The sequence below is a fragment of the Symphodus melops genome, assembly GCF_947650265.1.
Source record: "Symphodus melops genome assembly, chromosome: 4".
Taxonomy (NCBI): domain Eukaryota; kingdom Metazoa; phylum Chordata; class Actinopteri; order Labriformes; family Labridae; genus Symphodus; species Symphodus melops.
In genome coordinates, this window is record NC_136694.1 from 2,649,007 (window position 1) to 2,663,086 (window position 14,080).

The 14,080-nt window shown below is 41.4% G+C and overlaps 1 protein-coding gene across 1 annotated transcript in view; it reads right to left on the reverse strand.

Annotated features, from left to right (window-relative positions):
- The window catches only part of LOC306821928 (receptor-type tyrosine-protein phosphatase gamma-like), a 377,123-nt gene that overhangs the window by 89,705 nt on the left and 273,338 nt on the right, over positions 1–14,080 (reverse strand). Inside the window, exon 7 of the mRNA XM_079340572.1 lies at positions 398–464. Coding sequence (XP_079196698.1) covers positions 398–464 — 67 coding nt within the window. The remainder of the gene's footprint in view (positions 1–397; positions 465–14,080) is intronic.

Consider the following 14,080-nt stretch of genomic DNA (forward strand, 5'->3'; position numbering starts at 1 on the left):
AATATCTGACGATGAACGACAATCGTCTCACAATGTGAATGCTACGTCAACGACCAGCCAATAGCAGTAATCAGCGTGACCACACAGGCGTGATGTATACCTGCAGCTCTCTTTGCAACACATGGCGTCCCCAGTTTGGCTTCCTTCACCTCGTTATGACGTGTCCACATTTTCTATGCCTCCCTTCATTCTTTTATCTTTCATCCTTTGCACATGAACGTCACTGTGACAAGAACTGCTGTCTGCAGACTGCCATGGCAACCTCATGTGCACGTCATCCCCAACACCATTAGATCCGTGTCACACAGGGAGGCTTGACTGCAGAAGCCACACGTCCTGTTGGAGGTTTTTTTTAGGAGTCAACGTCATTGTCAATTTGACTGAGACCGCCACTCACCATGATGGACCACACCCTTCAGGCCGTGGATTATGGGGTCGACGGCTGGATTGTCCTTCCCTCCAACCTGAGGAACACAAGAAAGACACAAGATTAAGCATTAGTGATTGTACATCATGAAAATTCAAAAGGATTTCCATTCATTGTCTCTGAACAGCCTCCGAAAGTTGACCTCTCTAGCGCTAAGAAAAATGTTTACACCATGAGGTTATCGCAGCAGCGTCCCGGGACCCAACAATAGACATGAGTCTAAAACATCCCAAGCCATCAAACTGAAACCTGTTGTGCCATGTAGCTGACATCCTGGCATTTCTAATGTGTCATCATTTGTTGAGGCAGACAGTAAAACAAGTTAACAAGTTTTAAGAGAGTTTTGTTTTTTATTGAAGGATAAGCACACGATCGTAACCTCCAAACTTCACTGTTCTTTATGTCCTTCATGGTGGACATCAGCTATTACTTTATGCTTTTTTTTAAATAAAAAATCATGGTGTCGGACGGGACAGGTATTTTTGGGCTTTTTGTGCCTTTATTGGCGAGATAGGAGAGTCAGTAGAGTTGGAAAACAAGCAGAGGGAGAGTTGGGATGGACGTGTGAAAGGAGCAACAGGTTGGATTCGAACGTGGACCAACCTGCGTTTTGGACCACAGCCTCCATATATGGAACGCACCCACCAACCACTGCGCCACCAGCGCCCCAAAGGGGGAAGTATTCAACTGAGAGGAAACATTTTGCAAAGGATTATGGATCTGAACTCAGACTCCAGGCTGTCAGAGGATGAGAAGATAGTGAAACAGTGTTTTTTTTTCTTTAAATGCTTTGTTGAGGCTGTACGAGAAGTGGTTTTATGTGTCGGTACCACCCATCAATATTCTGACACTTTGGATTCAGACATCTACTGGGTTAAAAACAACAACGTGGATGTGACCTGGATTACAGCGCACGTCATCAAGAAAACTGTGTTTTTTATTATGAAAGTGGGTGCAGCCTTTTCACGAGGCTCTCTCAGAACGCTCCGTTTTGGTGTGTGTGTCTCTTTAAATACAATGAGAAGGAAGGAGAGAGGAAGAAACCGGTGCTAAAACTATCTGATTAAAGTGACAGAGGCGGATAAGGGGGGGAAAGCTGAAGAGCACGTAGAGATGCTGAGAAAAACAAGAGTCGAGTAATTAGGAGGAAGTGACTGCAGAGATCAACAAGCTCTGAGTGGCCTTCCTCCATGTGAACTCAAAGAGTGCGTGATGTCAAATTAACATCATTGTCTTCAATTAAAGCTTCATTGTTGACATGGAGGCTGGAAGTCAATAAATACAAAAAAAAGACAAATGCCTAAATTCAGTTATGCCTCTAAAAACACCAAATGACCAATCAGAAATAATGACAGTGTGTTTTCTTGTTCTGCAAACAAGTGTTTGCTGAAATTCAAAGACAAATAAAGTTGTTGTTTCTGCTGGATCAAGTCAGACTGTTAGTTGAAATAAAGGGTTCAGACTGTGAAAGGCGACCTGTTTCATTTTAACGCCTGCCTGTATCCAAACGCATGTTAGAAATTCTTCTTTGGAAAGGCCTGTTTGAAGGCAGCCGGACAAAAAAGATGTGTTTGAACATCCTGCTGAATTGCAGAAAATCACTGTCATTAGTAGAGTTGCAGACAGCACAGCATTTAGCTGGGACATCCCATTTTTCAAACTAAATGATTGAGGTCACTTATCTGTAATCACAATACGATGCTGTACTTATCCCGGGTCAGATCTGACACATTTAGTGGCCCATCACACACTGATCACGTCCATCACATCCAATCCTAATATAAGGATTAAAGAAAGACTTACAGCTGCAACAAGTGATGTGACTGAAGGGGGACTCATTGAAATCCTAATTCAGCAAAAGGGTTACCGGGGCAACCAAGTTATGAATAGATTCATCTTTATGTAACAATGCAGAATGTGAATGTTCTCGTCAAGGATGTCTTTCATTGTCATAAAATATCCAAACTTGTCCTCATTGGAAGTCTGTGGTATACGCTGTAAGTTTAGGGCTCCTTTTTGGGATGACGATTTTAATAACTGTTCAAAAAAGCAGTTTCTTTGTATCTGTTTTTTTTTTTTTTTATTGATCTTAAGAAATAAAAACCATATCTCAGCAAAAAAACAGTTTAAAAAAAAGCAACGAAGACCTCTCAAATAAATGAAAAAAGAAAACGCTGTATGATGAAGTATGTAAAGATTTTAGGATAAACTTAAGCCACCAGGTCCCTCTGGTGCTGCTAATGCTGCTAATGCTAATGCTACCACTTTGACGACCACTGAACTTGACTGAGCTGCATCCGATGTACCTGCTTGCAGGATTACAAACGCCACATAGCAAAAACAGATCATGCTAGAAAAAGCAACACAGCTGCACAGAAGCTGCACGTCGTGCACTTTGCTGAATGCAATGAAAACCATCATGCTGAAAAACAGCTTAAAAAACCCCAAAAACTAAGGAGACTCCAGTTTTTCATGGCTCTACCACGGTAGTGCTGCTTCGACTGCAACAACTACTACGACTGTTGTTTATTCTACCACCCAACCTAACATCAAGGTCCATGAGTTTGGACATGTAGACTGCTAACATGCATCATAAGGACTGTTTTCAAGTTCCTGACTTGTCACAAGTCATCATTCAGGTTACATAACTGTGGTGGTATTTTGATTAAAACTCTCGTGAAGAGCGTAAGGATCGGATCAGCAGTCGAACTAGTAATCATCCTAAGGGACAACAATGTCCTCCATCTCTTGAGAACTTTGTGTCTTGTAATGACAACATTGTACTCAGAGTCCCTCAGGAATCAACACTTTGTCCACTGCTCTTCAATCTGCATATCCTGCCTCTTGGTCACTGATTCAATCTGTAAACAAAAAAGCATGTTGATGTTGTCATGCTGATGACACACTGTTATACCAGTCTCTATGCCCTTAGAGACCCAAGCCACGTCAAATCACTGTTCTAATGCATTAGAGACGTGGACATCTGCATGTTCCCCAAAGTCCTCAGGGTGAACCGTAACAAGAAAGACTTTGTCTCTGCAGCAGGTCTGTGCCAATTTAGCCTGTTTGTCCAGAAAAAGCAACACACAAATCAGAACGCCATGCTGCACACATCATAAAGGAGGGCCTGTCATCGTTAGAAGAATCTGTCGTGTGTGAGGGCCAACTCAGTCGAGACAGCTTTAGACTAACCTGTACATCCACTTTATTCATGTTGGTCAAATGTTTGTAATACCTTTAATGATGTTCTGTTGACAGGCTGAATGAGTTCAATGAGTACATATAGACTTCAGGTTGTTGCGTGTCGACAGTAAGAAGAGTCACATCCAAACCAAGAAACCACAACACACTGCTGTAGCAGCCACCACAAGCAATTTGAATGAAGAGTTTAGAGCCTGCCAACATCCCTCTTCTGTCCTGGATTTGGCAACACGTATCTGTCGACCTATGGATTGAACAAAAACACGCCGCGTCCACACAGATTTGGAACGCAGACGTGCTGGCTAGTTGGACTGAATTGTCACGTTTGGTGTGAAGGATAACTGGGATTTGTGCTTGCTCTGTCTTCCTCCCTGGACCGTGGTGGAAACACACGGAACAAAAGACAGTCTATTTAATGTCTGAGCTTTTATGGTGCGACTTGTTTTAGGGGATTCAAAATAATTCCCTCTATCGGTCGTAGAAGCTCCCATAAATGAAATCACTGTGGTGAGTGACACACATTACCACGTGCCATGATCTCTGAAGAGGTGATTATAAAGGCAGCTGTCGCTCATCACCGATCTTCTTGGCTGTTTTCCAACGAGAGCTGCACCTGAGCAACAGCTCCTCGTAAACATGAGCAACATATGTCAGTCAGGTGTAGTTTGTGTCCTTCTGTCTGGCTTCAGAGAGCTTCCACTTCATCCACGGAGACTCTGCAGCTCACACATGACGACACGAGAGCTTCCACGCTGCGTCCACGAAGTGTTCAGTGCTCGAGAAAACAAATCTACACTTTGGGGAACTCGTATGTTCAAAACTTCAAGAGCTCGAATTAACACCAAAAGTATGTGCTTATCTGTCAGAGGGGTTCACTTATGGAACAACTGTTTACAAAACATCATTATGCTGATGTCTGTGACTATAGTCTGATTATAATTAACTATTTATGGAAGCCTTTCATTCAGTCTTCTTCTTCCATTTTTTTTTCTTTTTACTAAAAAGGAATCAGGTCTTTAGTTTGTTTCTTTTCTGCAGCTCTTCTTGTTTTTTATATCCTGTATAAATGAAATGTTCAAAGGGAGGCTTAATAAGCCTCGGCTTCATCCTACACCTATTCAGACATATTTCCTATTTTTTCTTCTTCTTCTTCCTGGTGAAGCTTTGGTCTCCTCTTCAGAGGTCTTATTACAGTATGTTGTTTGAGACACAAAAGCTTCTTCTATATTTATTGATATCTTTGTGTATTTAGTTAACTTTCACTAATAGTCGATTAAAATGTTTATTTTCCACCTCCTGTTGTCATGAATAGTTTGAAGCTCTTTCCTGTATTGATGAGTATTGATTTCTAAGAGCGTGAATTCATCTTGTTCAAGAAGTTGACATGTTGGTTCTCCCCCCCCAAAAAAACAAAAAAAATACTGCTCTGTTTTGTTTTTCCCTCAAGCTGCACCTGAACCTTACTCCCCTTTATTCTATTTCACATCAGTTTTCTTATGTCACATCATCTCTCATTGCATACGGTCACTTTATCCTTTCAGTGTTCATCTGATTGCAGAGCTTTACTATCTATTCAGTCTGTTGTCTTACTTGCATCTCTTACTTGTATGTTTGATCTATTCACTACTATATTTCTGTTTACATCTTTAGTCTGATGATGGTCCACTTATACCATCACTCTTTATTATATATATATATTTAACTTTGTAATTTTGTATTTACATGTTGAGACTTGATTTTCTTTGTGTAGGTTTAGTATAGCTGCGCGGATGCTCCTGTGTTATTCTGTGGGCCTTTGAATCTCCCCACCAGGACAAATAAAGTGTTTTGAATTAAATTGAATTGAAGAGAAAATAATATTTTGTGTTGACACTATATTATAAAATGCCCGTTGTTTCACAAACGTTCATCTTTTTAAACATGTACAACATTCCCCTGTTGTCTGTGAGCTCTCTGCTCCCTGCACCGGCTCCTTTGTTCTGTTACAAGAATTTTTACAATCTTAATCATGTTTGTTTAGAAGTGTTTTTATTTTTATTTTGTGGACACACACTCGCGTCACCATGCATGGAGGTCATAGTCCTCACACGGGCGGCCCGGGTTCGACTCCAGCCTGAGGCCCTTTCCCGCATGTCATTCCCCTCTCTCTCTCCCTATCTGTCCACCTTCACTCTCCTTCTCATAATAAAGGCAGAAAAAGCCTGAAAAAATAATAATAATAAAAAAGTGTTTTTTATTTTAAAACAAAGAAATTCTGCTCAATACAAAGCTGGATGACATCTCTCTTTAAGCACATGAATATTGTCTCTGGTGGTGAATTTGGCTTACACAGAGTTCAGGTTGAAATCTTGCCTCGGGCACCAAAAAGGTTAGTGCCGTCTCTGACAGCTTGGATTAGTGAAAGCATCGTAGATAATGGTGGATATTGAAGAACAGAGTGGAGAGAGAGTCTTCGTCTTGATCTGCCTGGCTGTGACAGTGAAGAGTGGTTTGAAGCCTTGAGCCAAAAGTATTTAAACTTTTATGCACTGCGTGACAAATGAGGGTACACGGCAGAATGTGTGAGGATAAAAAAGAAGTGCCCCGCTCCTTCGTCTCTGATGTGTAGGATCACCTCCTTGTAGTTAACATTTACAGCTGGTGTAGAGAGTGAAACATGGAGGAGGAATGTTAAAGGAAGGTTGAACTGTGGCAACACTGGCCACAGTTTCACACACACACACACACACACACACCTACTGACACCAACTCATATACACACATGGAGTAATCACATCAACTGGCAGAAGAAGGTAATATCTGGAACTGCAATAAAGAGCCTGTTTTTGGTACGAGGCGAAGCAGGGAGTGGGTGAGGAGAAGAGCGCGTGTAAAGGCAGAGAGATTAAGAGAAATAAAGGCGGCCATGGAGACACAGAGAGGAGTGACAGAGAGACAGCGAGGAGGAGGCAAAGGAAGGAGGACAGAGGGAATTAGCGTTTCATTATTAATGTTTGTCTCTGAAAAGCCCACAGGCTTGTCCCCTGAGATCCTCAGCCACCAGGCCTCGCATCACAATCTCCTTCTCTCTCTTTATACCCATTTCTCCCTCTTCAAATCCTGCAGCTCTCGCTCTATCGCCCCATTCCCTCGGCTACAGCTCCATCTCCCCGATCGTCTCTCCGGCGGTACGAGCCGCTGCAGTGACAAATCAGAAGAAAAAAACCTTCGTACACGGTGACATGTCCTCAAATTTCCCTCCCTCACAGGTTTTTTGCCCTCTCTCGTCCTGCGTCCCTTTTCTCCCATCCGAGCTCCCTCACTGTGCATCCTCTTCCTCTCCACTTCCTTCTCCTCCATCCTTCTGTGTCTTACAGAGACTCCTCACCTCACCTTGCATTTGGCAGCAGTAAGTGCTGATGAATCGATGGCATAATGTGTGTAATGGTTGGACTTCTTTCAAAGAAGACACACGCCGGGTGCAGAATCACTAATTACATTAGCGACCAACTTTGTCAGAGCGAAGCAGAAGTCAGGAGAAGTTAGCAGGAGTCTGTCTCAGTCATCATTTGTCTACAGTCTCATTTTGTAAAATAAATCGGGGGAGAACCGTTTTGTGAACCCAATACCGTATCGTGAGTTTAGTGAATCGTTACATCGACAACAGTAAAGAGAGCTCATTTACGCCAGCCTCGGATTTTCTCTAGAAGTCTGTTAAATTTCCGTCAATTTGTGCAAAGACGCGCTGAGGACAGAATCTGCATTTTTAAAAGTGAGTTTGTTGCATTACTATCTGACCTGTTTTTGTTCATTGTCAAAGTCCCTTTCTTCACATGTCGAAGTCTTGTGTCACTCGAGTGTCTCCCTCAAAGCATCACAAAGTCGCACTTATAACTCTTTGCCCTTAATGCCCTAAATAAATAAAAAAAGACTACAAATCAACGTTGGAATAAAGGGATCCTTGTTCTGTGTTGGTGAAGGGGGAAGAGGAGAGGAGACCAGTGACAGCGCTCGATTATTCAGTCTGAGCGATGGTGTGTTATAAGTAGGGCAGCGGTCGTGCAGTTAAGGGACGACTAAGACAAAGCACACAGGAACAATGCCTTTCCTCCCCACGCCACAGCCAAGATCAAACATGTAGCCGATCCAAACAACTGGGAAGAGATAGCTCCGGAAATTCCTGGAACAAACTAGCTAAATCTAACCAGTGACAAAATTACATGTAATGAATTCTGTTTCTCTGCATAACTGCTGAGGCTAATGTCTCCTCAAGTGGCGTGCACTGTGCTGAATTTGAAGTGGCTCAGCAGTGCTTTAGCAGTGTTGGCATATACTGCCTAATTACCATCACTGGGGGTATTGGATTTAGAGCCGAGTGAAGTGGTATGGGGTCTCATACTGTATGTCTGCAAACCAAATCTCTCATCCTGCTGTGCTTACTCCATCTCTGCTTTGACGCCCCTACCTTTAATGTGAAGAACATTCGCCTGGAAGTGTGGAACCAATTCAAACAAACCTCAAGGTAGTCTTAATATGAATACATCCAGCGTTAAACTCACTGACGCTGTCTCCTGAATATTCCTCTGCCTCTCAGTCAAAGGAAATTATGTCTCAGTAAAGTGGAGTCAAACAGTGCCAGTGATTCTTGTTTTTTTAAACTTTTTCGTCCTCTTATCGAGTGTTTCAACTGACCAAATAGAAAACAATCAGTTCTATTAAAAGATCAATAAAAGGGATAAATCCTTACAAGTATTAATCCTCACAGGTAGTCCAAATGTCAGCTGTCTCAACAGACCCACAACATGTAAAATAAATAAATCCATCCAGTCCTTTGTTTGTGGTCTGCATAACTCAGATAAATGCTCCGTTTCAAATCTGCTCCCCTTGTGATGTCACAGTGGGATTCTGGTAAAAAAAAAAAAAAAAAAGGTTCAATCTTATCTCCATTGGTACCAACATTCATTGTGACCTTTGTTGTCTCCTCACATCAGAGAGGAGGTCTTCTCTCTCACCTTGAAGAGCGATCCATCAAATATCTCTCTCATAGAAATGTGAGTCCTGCGTGGGCGCTGTACTCATTAGTGATCAATAAAATCACTTTAAAAAAAATCAATGCCTGCTGTGCTCTTTCAGCATTTTTCAATTTTGGCAATCGGAATGGGCGGTTTGATTTTATGTGTTTCAATTTACTTTTCTCCTTTTCTGCTATTTGTCCTCCATAATTGCCGTTTCTTTCCAGTAAGGAGAGCGCGTATGAGTCACAATGTGGAGTTTAAGTCCAGGAAAGCTTATCCTTCATCCCCTTTGTTTTGTGTCTTACTACTACTTCTTCTCCTTCTGCCTCTCGCTCGACTCAATAATAAACCAAATCATGTGGAATGAAGCTCAGTGGGATTCTCGTGTTAACTTAAGCAACAAATAGCAGAGAGCTCCCTGTGATTTGCATCCCAGCTGGGCCTCGGTTTTGAATATTGCCTCTTCTAGCTGAGTGTGCGTGTGGCAAACATGGAGGCGTAAAAGCACAGTAAATAAGCAAATAAAAGGCCAATGATAGCTGTTTACAACAGCCATCCATTTCAATCAGAGGCGGCTGTGCGATACTTTGCTGGGTCATAAACGCGTGAAACCCGAGCTCAACCGAGCTGATGGGGCCAATTTGTCCTGCAAAAAAGAGTGTGATAATTTATTTAAAGGATGCTACAGAAGCATCAACGTATGCTCTGCAGAAACACTGTGATGGAAGAGGGAGAGGAGCTGACGCGTGGAGAACACTTAGACAAATATACAGGCCACCAATGATGAGCTCAGTGGGATGAAATCTTTGTTGTTTTTTTTTAAATATATGAATTCCCCCCAAATATCCAAGGCAGACTCAGTCTTGCTGAGTCTTCAAATGATAAGAGCGGTTATTTGATCAGTGGTGGTGCTCTTTTTTATGAATCCTCTCAGCGTGGAGAGAGAACAGTCACAAAATGTAAAATCCTCGCTCACAATTCAAACGAGGTCAATAATTTTTTTTTACATATTTGGTCTGTCACAATGCTGAGGGGAGAAAAGCTCAGGGGTTTTTAGTCACCGCCATGCGGGCGAGAGAACTGCTTCAGATAGAAGTGATTGTACCCGAGCTAAAAAGCCTCTGCATGTTTCTAATAAGCTCCAGCAGCAGAAAGCTGCTCAAACTAGGATCAATGTTGGAGATGCTTTTGAAACATGGAGAGAGGTTAGAACGCAGAAAGCTTTACGGACCCATGCAGAGCTGGCTAAACACTGAAGCTACAGTGTCCACCACATGCTGACCTGTGTGAGCATCCACTCTAGAGAGGAGGGGGCGGAGCCAGACAGCTCTCTGTAATTGCATTTTGGAGTGCAGTACCAATTTTAAACAGTAGGTGTCAGAGTTACATATTCACACTGTATATGATCCAGTGTTTCCATAGATAGACAGTACTCGGACAGGCTGCTGTGAATGTTTTTCTGCATTAAAACATTCAGAACTTGGACACCAATAGATTCAATTCAATTCAATTAAAAAAACGTTATTTGTCCCCGGGGGGCAATTCAAGGGAACACAGAGCAGCAGATAACGACAGTGCAACTATACTAAACAATTAACCAATCAACAAAGAATAAAGTGTCAAAGCAGAATAAGTGTCATGGTGTTAGTACAGGTTAGAATACAATCACAGAGTTAGACTCAGACAGTAAAAGGACATGCATGTCACAGATAAGAGCAGACATGTGAGCAGGTGTATATGATGTAAACAGACATGCAGTAGACTGTTGAAACAGATGTAAACAGAGCTGTAGTGCCAGAGAAGATATAAGTGGACTAAGATGTTATCAGACATGATGCATATATGTAAAGTAGTCATGAACAGACGTAACAGAACTATAGTGCAGTAATCGAGTACAAACATAATATATAGCTATAAAGCTATATGCAGCTAGTGCATCATAAAGTGATAGTGGTGCATGGCAGGAAACAACAGTCTAAATACATACTAGCTCAATCAGAGATTGCAACATTTTACAGATTAAAGATTGAAATAATAGTATTAGGTAAATAAAGGTTACATTGATGTCTGGTGGAATTTGAAGACTTCAGCATGTGGCAACATTTTTTAAAATCTGATCTCAAATGCAGCTCTTTGTTTTTATTTGGTTTTGTGAAATATAAAAAATTCTGGGCAGTACAATGTGTTTTTAAAATTCAAATTTCAATAAAAAAAAAAAAAAGTGAAGGTAAATGTAGTGTGCAGCTTAACCCTCTTATCTTACACACACGTCTCCATGGAGTGTTGTGTGGGAGGCTGCTGCTGTACTGTTTGAGTCTGGCAGAGGACGCTCATCAATCCAGGAGGAGAGCTTATCTCTCAAAAAGACTCATCAGCGTCAACACAAGCAAGACAACTTCCAGCATGCCTCAGCACGCACACACACGTTCACCAACAGAAATATACGGGCTCACTAAATTAAATTAAATGGATGTTCATCTCACATGGCAACAAAGCGTTGAAGCGATTAAACTGCAACATACAAACACAGATTTGATCTGGAGACGCTGACGCCCTCAGATTCAGTTTCACAATTTAACTTGCAAAAGCAAAAACTGTTAAAGTGATAAAAGTGCATCAATGCAAACACTGGATGAGACAGATTCTGAATGCAGAGAAGCCCTGAAGGGGCAACCGATGATGGTGTTTTTATAATGCAATGTAATGGATGTCCGGGCCTGATTGACTATGAATGGATTGCAGCCACGAACAGCTCCAAAAAAAACATAATTGCTCTCACTATCTGCTCCGTTTTAAAAATCAGATTTATAAAGAATATACAGTCGAGCTTCAGTGACACTGAGGTACAAACACTCCCCAGAAGTTGGACTTTTTTCTTGTTTTTCAGTGGAGAGATGCTACCTGCAGGTTTCCTCTGCACAGAGCTGTGCTCTCATGCTGAGGAAGCTCAGTTTGTTCACACAAAGATGGTGAGCTCTGAGGAGAGGGGAGACTCTTTTAGGGGTTTATTTTGATGCCCGATATGAAAAAAAACAAAAAAAACGCATTCCTGTGGAGCTGAACCGTTGACAACAAAGCTTGCTCTCTGAAAGAAGCAAACAAGGCAACTTCCAAAACGAAAATTGCATCCTCGTCCGTAGAGGATTCAGATCGCCTCCACAGATGGACTGATTTAACCCCTTATATCAACAATATGAATTACATGTCAAAGTTATATTAGCAGACTTTATATACAGATAATTTATTTCTAAGTCAAACAGATTGGGAATTGTTTTCCCGAACACTGAAACATTTTTTGCATGTGACATCTTTTATCAATTCTGCAGTGCAGTAACCGCCAACTCTCTCCAGACGCTTTAAGCTTCACTCCAAACTCCTCTTACACTTCAATTAGACCATATTTTTCTCACCATGAGGAACATTTGGATAGAAAGCGAGCGATTTATCCGATGAACAGAGACGGTGTTCATCCTGCGGCGCAGTTCTGGGTGCATTTAACCCTTTGCATGTGTTTGGTGTAGTATAAACAGGTCGAGTGGGCACTAAAGTCATGCAGTCCCTTTGTGAATCAGGCCATCTGTTATTTTTACATTTATTAGTTATTCTAATTTTACACAATTCCAGTTACACTTATGTTATTGGTATTACAATATCAACCACTCCAGTATTGGAAAGAAAACAGCTGATAGGTGGCAAGTCGCCATAAAGTTAAAATGCAACTCTTATCAGCACTATAATTAGAAAGCGATGCCAATAAATAAAGTATTTTTGGCAGTATTTTTAACAGAGATCACTGGATTTCAACACACATAAAAAGACTATTTGTTCTGTATTTAAATGTCTTTGCATTCACTAGATTGTATAGTCTTTTTATGTCTTTAAAGAAAAAATAAATCAACTCTTGTGCATGTAGCATTGACACAAACACATACTGCACACAGTGCTGCACACAGGCACAGTGCGAGCCCTGCCCTCTGCGGTTCCCAAAGACAACCTGCAGCATGTGTGCAGGGCAGGAGAGCGAGCGGCCCCTGCATGAATAAAGGAATCACTCACTCGAGGCTCGGCACCCACACTCACTCCTCTTTGCATAGGAGCAAACACACAAACACAACCTGTCGAGCTCTATCTGCCAGAGCCAAGTTATTGAGGGCACAGGTTCAAATCCGTCTCTGAGCTGCAAACTGCACAATATCATCAAATTCAGGGGAAATTGTTTGAGTATTGCCATCTTTGTCGTGAGGGAATGGATGCTGTCACCTGTCAGTTAAGATAGCAGTATTTCCTGCTTTTTAAAATAAAGTTTTATGCCATTTCTGCTGGCTGATTTGAAGGAAGCTGTTTCTCCATCAGCCAACTCGCCCTCTCTGTTTTATCAAGAAAACTGCGAATCAATCCCTTCCTGCCAACCATAGCTTTTTTATTTTTTTGGTTTTGGCGAAGCATGGCCCTCCAGGGAATTATTCTTTTAGGTGTTTAGTGCTTTGTTTACACTTCCAAAGAGTGTGCTGGAGGTGTAATTTATTAATTTCTCAGTTGTCCTACGCCTCCTGATCTGACAAAGCAGGCAGGGAGGTGTGTGCCGAGCTCCAAATCTCAGCGCTTCTCCAGAGACCGACGCTAGCCAAGCTGCATCCACTTTTGTACAATCCAATTAATTCCCTGAATGATTATATCAAATACCTCCAAATTAACATCCCACACACACATTCTGTTTCTGTCACGTTAAATGTTGGATGTTCTGACTTCTCTCTGGGCCTGAAACACATACATGACACTGTTTAACAATATTTATCCACCTTGATAAAAGAAAAGGTAAAAAGCGGATAATATTTTTTATTTTTTTTAAAAAGGGGGGAAAAAATCATTTATAACCTTCAAAAATCGACTGCGGTTTGTGAGGCCTGTTTGTTATTCAGCCAACGTCGACTTACTGAAAACTTTTATGATTTCTTACCAAAAGAAGGAGTTTGTTTATCTTCCTACGCTTGTGGAAACACACTTTCACCAGGTTGTTCAAATGTTAATCTCTGCTGTTGATATGGATATTTTAATATGATGTGTGTATGGGACTTTCAGGTCTTTTACAGTCGGACTCAAGTTGTTGTACTTTCTGAATTAGCTTCATTTTTCAACACTCGATGTTGGCGCTCGGAATAAAAACGATTACAACCTGGTACAAAAAAAAAAGATTTTGTTTTCAGAAGCTATTTTCTTACATTTCTCAGACTTAAGGAATGTTTTGTTGTTCAGTTTGCCAGAAGGCTTCATGTTGTCTGAACTCTCTTCATGTTTCAGATTGACTCAAAGCTTGGCGGATGGCAACCACCATCATTAAGCTTCACAAGGCCTCTTTAAAAACTAACGAGTGATACAGTCTATTTTCTCACCTGAGAGATTTATTACTTTACTTCACTTTTTCCAAGTACGTTTATGTTCTCGGTTGTTTTTAATTTTA